This window comes from Mesoplodon bidens (assembly GCF_964165515.1).
Source record: "Mesoplodon bidens genome assembly, chromosome: 4".
In the NCBI taxonomy this organism is placed as follows: Eukaryota; Metazoa; Chordata; class Mammalia; order Artiodactyla; family Ziphiidae; genus Mesoplodon; species Mesoplodon bidens.
The window spans coordinates 43,709,600-43,713,761 of NC_138160.1; the positions used below are offsets into that span (position 1 = coordinate 43,709,600).

General features: G+C 57.3%; 1 protein-coding gene across 1 annotated transcript; it reads right to left on the reverse strand.

The window, feature by feature from the left end:
• Positions 1-1,551: 1,551 nt before the first annotated feature.
• Positions 1,552-3,680, reverse strand: CCNO (cyclin O; the record flags this gene model as incomplete). Its single annotated transcript, XM_081232958.1, has 3 exons — positions 1,552-2,037; positions 2,485-2,670; positions 3,306-3,680. The coding sequence occupies 3 exons, from the start codon at positions 3,678-3,680 to the stop codon at positions 1,552-1,554; spliced, it is 1,047 nt and encodes a 348-aa protein (XP_081089084.1).
• Between the last annotated feature and the right edge of the window lie 482 nt (positions 3,681-4,162).

The window sequence follows — 4,162 nt, forward strand, 5'->3', positions numbered from 1 at the left end:
GGGTTTGTAGAGAACATCTCATTAAATCCATACCTCAACACTACCAGGTAAATGCTACTGTTACTCTCATTTTTACAGAAAAGACTTAAGCATAGATATGTGACTTGCTTAAGGTCACACAGCAAATTGACTCCAGAGTCCGAGTGTTTAAGCACTACTTTGTACTGCCTCATAGCGATCTCATTTAAGCTTAATAGCCCCGCTATCAGTTGGCGATTGGGCTCAGAGAGGTTAATTTGCTGGAGGTTACAGATTTAGGGTCTACAGCAGATTCACAACAGTGAGAATGAAGATGATGGGACAGCTGTGGAGTCACAGAACTCCAGCAAGCCTCTGTCGCATTTCTTGACTCACTTTTCCTATCTGTAAAATGACTCCTGTAACATGACTAGAGGCAAGGACTGTACTGGCTCTCCAAATATGTTCTCCATAGTCCCTACTAAATGGAGGGCACTGAACAGATCACTTGTCCCGCACTTACCTTGGGAAGAGAGGTGTTTTTTTTTTTTTTTTTTTTTTTGAGCATTTCCAGAAACCTGTAAGTGGAGGAAACTGAGCATGTGGCAAAGGGTGGAACTCTGGACTCAGATCACCTGCCTTCAAATCCTGGCTGCTCCACTGTTGTTTAACCTCTCTGCGGCCCAGTGTCCTTCTCTGAAAAATGGGATAATAGACTCTGCCTCATAGAACTGTTGAAGGATTGAAATAATGAATGCTGAACACTGTGCCTGGTACACGTAAGCACTCAATGATAGCCATGATTACTATTGCACCATTGTTACCATGGGCTCATACATAGTAGGTGTAAGACAAGAGAGAACTGTTCAGCCATGTGATTGCAGGATAAATTGACTCAATTTGCAATGGCCATAACTGCCTGCAAAGCCTTCAATTTCCCACATCTGGCAGTTGTCAGGGTAACTCTTGGTTGCCCTAGCTAGTGGGACTGTGCAGTCCCCAAAGCTTCTCAGCCTGGGATCTTCTGCACCAGCAGTGTGCCCCCTGGTCCCGCTAGACAACATGGACTGCTGTGGGTTCTTTTCAGCCTCACACCCCGCCCTCACCCTTTGAACCTCTAGGAGTGAGCAGTCCTCAGCCTCCTAACAAGGTCACCAGTTACAGGCCAACAAGTGACCCTGACTCGCCTTGTAACTGGAACCTCAGTCTACAGGAACCTCTCCAGACCTGGTGTTCCCAAACAGAGATGCCTGGGGGGAGGGAGGAACCCTGCATGGTTACTGACCGCCTCTATTCCCGGATTGCCTTCACCTTCCCTCTTCGTGGACAAACACTCACATTGGTAGAATTCAGACAAACCACCACAGACAGCCTGTTTATTGGGGAAAGATTCGTCTCTTCTCTCGTGTGCTGTTAGCAAAATAAATAAACAATGAAACCCCACAATCGTACACTATTTACAACCTGCAGGATGACCTGGTGACCAACTGGGAGGCCTGAACCCTTCTCTGTGGGCCAATACTGCACTCTTTCAGGGCAATGGGAGAGGTCCAGCAGCCAGGCCAGGGGATCAAAGGAGACCAAGGGTCTACTTCATTTCAAGCTCGGGGACAGGCTGCACTTCTTGCAGATCTGGAGGGGCAGCATGTGAGTCAGGGACGTTCTGTTTATGGCCACCAGTAGCTGCAGTTTGCCCAGGCAGTCCTGCAGCGCCGCCTCAGGGTGCCCTCCCAGGCGCAAGTCCATCGGGCGAGGGAGCTGCAGCATACGGTCTGCCAACGCCAGGCAACAGATGGCCAGCAGGGAGGGCGTGTAGCTGGTGAAAGCGTAGTCAGCCAGGCTCAGCTCCGCCACCCCGCGCGCCAGGGCTTGCGCTTCCAGGGCTTTGGAGACCTCTGCCTGCCCGGCCTCCACGCGTGCGTGCGTGAAATGCTCCAGGAAGAAGCTGATGGTTGGCGCGTCCAGGCTGAAGTGCAGTTTGTGCAGCACGATGCACTCGAGGTTGCAGAGCTGCTGCCGGGAGAAGGCGCCGCAGCACAGGGCCAGGAGCTGCTTCACGCGCGGCGGGTGTACCTCCACCTGTAACACAGGGGCGCTCATCCCTCGCTGCGCAGCATCCAGGGCCGGAGGCCCACCCAGTCTCACACTCGGGAGAAAACCAGGACTTCCCCCATCCCTGCCAGCGAGATATTTGGGGCTTCGCCTCTCCATACTTCCACTGTAATCATCTGGGGTGTACTTCCAGCGCAACGCTGAAAACAGGTTTGAGAAATTTTGAAGTTTTTTTTTTTTTTCGGAGACTAGAATAGAGGGGCTAGAGAGAGCTGTTGACACGCGGCCTATTTCTTTGGGGGCTGGGTGAAAGGACTGTTCGTTTGGGGGGGAATTCTGTAGTTAAGGCTGTGGAGTATGTAAGTTTGCAAAACGAGTTCAGGGAACCCAGCACTCAGCCGTGTGCACTGAAAAGCCGGGCGGCCAGACAGCGGCCGGGAGTCTGGCTGCCCCCCAGACCCCGCGTGGAGGTACCTGTTTGCAAGCGATGAGCAGGGACGTGACCCCGAGCAGCTGGAAGCAGTCTGCAGCCACAGGCGTAGTGATAAGGAAGCGGTCCAGAGTGTTCACCGTCAGGCACAGCGACTCGAAGGAGAGGCCGAACTGGCGGTGCACGGGGATTAGCCAGCTGAGCAGCTTACAGCGGGATTCCGCCGTTACCTGCCGGGAGGGAGGAGGGAGGCGGGCCAGCTGAGCCTAGGGCTGAGAGCGGCTGGAAGGGACAGGGCACGAAGACCTAAGGAGCGTCCCCGGAGGGAGGCAGGAAACAGAGGAAAAACCTAAAGGCGCTGGAAACGGAAAGAGGTGGGCAGCGCTGCTGTGGAAAAAGCACAGGCAGGGCTAGGAGCCAGGATGCCGGGATTCGTGCCTGGCGCCGTGCCGAGCGCGGATACACGTTACCTCGTGTTAATACTCTCAGCAATCAGTGGGGGCAGAGAGGTCACCACTTTGCAAATGAAGAAACAAGTTTAGGACTGTGAAGTAACTTGCCAGGGTCGGTAGGAGTCTGGACTCGAACCTAGAAACTGTCTTAACTAATCTGCATTCTACCGTGTCCCTGCTAAACAGTTTGGAGACTTCGGGCAGGTCACTTAAGCCGTCCAGGCCCCGCTTTTCTCCATCTGTAAAATGAGGCTGGTGGCCCGGCCCTCCAAAGCCCCTTCCCGCTCGGACCGGGGGCAGAAGTCGGGCTGGCGAGGGCCGGGGCGCCGCGGAGGGCAGACAGAGCAGAAAAGGAGAGAGCCCGGGAGAGGAAGAGGAGCGGCGGTGGAGAGCTGGCTCCACCAGCGCCTCACTTGTGGCTGCCGCGCCAATGACTCCCGCGGGTGGTAGTGGCTTTCCCGCGCCTTGCGGAAGGCGTAGCAGCTCTGACCGTAGTCGCGGAAGGTCTGTAGATCTAGCTGCACCAGCTGCTGGGCAGGACCGGGTAGGGGGCTGCAGCCTCGCGCCGCGGGGCTGTCTGCGCCATCCGAGCCGGAGCTGGGGGACTCGAACAGGTCGCAGACGCCAGAGTCTCCGGGTAGCGGGCACGGGTTCAGCGGCTGCAGCGGCTGCTTCCTCCGGAGGCGTGGGCGCCTGCTCTTCTTCACCGGGGCACGGAGGTTCTGGTCGTCCCGCCTCCCAGCCCGGGCGGCGGGGCTCACGGGGCTGGTGGGGCAGGGGGTCACCATGATGAAGCCGTGTGGCCGTTCTACGACTCCCCGGCTGCGGTTGAGGTGGGCACGCGTGCGCGAGAGTGCAGAAGAGGCCAGGCCTGACCTGCGGCGAGCCCATAAGTACTCTCCCTGCAGGTTCCCTTAGCCACACCCCCGGCTTCTCACTGGCTGAGCCCAGAGCGGCACGAGAACCGCGCTTTCCCGGCTAAAGACCCGCTCCCGAGCGCGCCGCTGGCACACTCAGCCGCCGGGGTCTGCAAGGGGGAGGAGGAGCTACAGCGCGCAGGGTGCACTCGCGTTGCGCGGCCCGCTCCGTGTGCATCCCTTGTTACCCGGGCAACTGAGCTCGGGTTGCGGCAGGAGCTGAACGCGCGCGGCGTGGGGTAGCGGTGGGGTGGGGCGGCAGATAGGCCAGGTGGACGCCGGATCCAGATGAGGGGATCTAACCGCGCCCGGGAAAGAGATTCCCCTAGGGGACGCCTCCTCGTCCTTGGCCA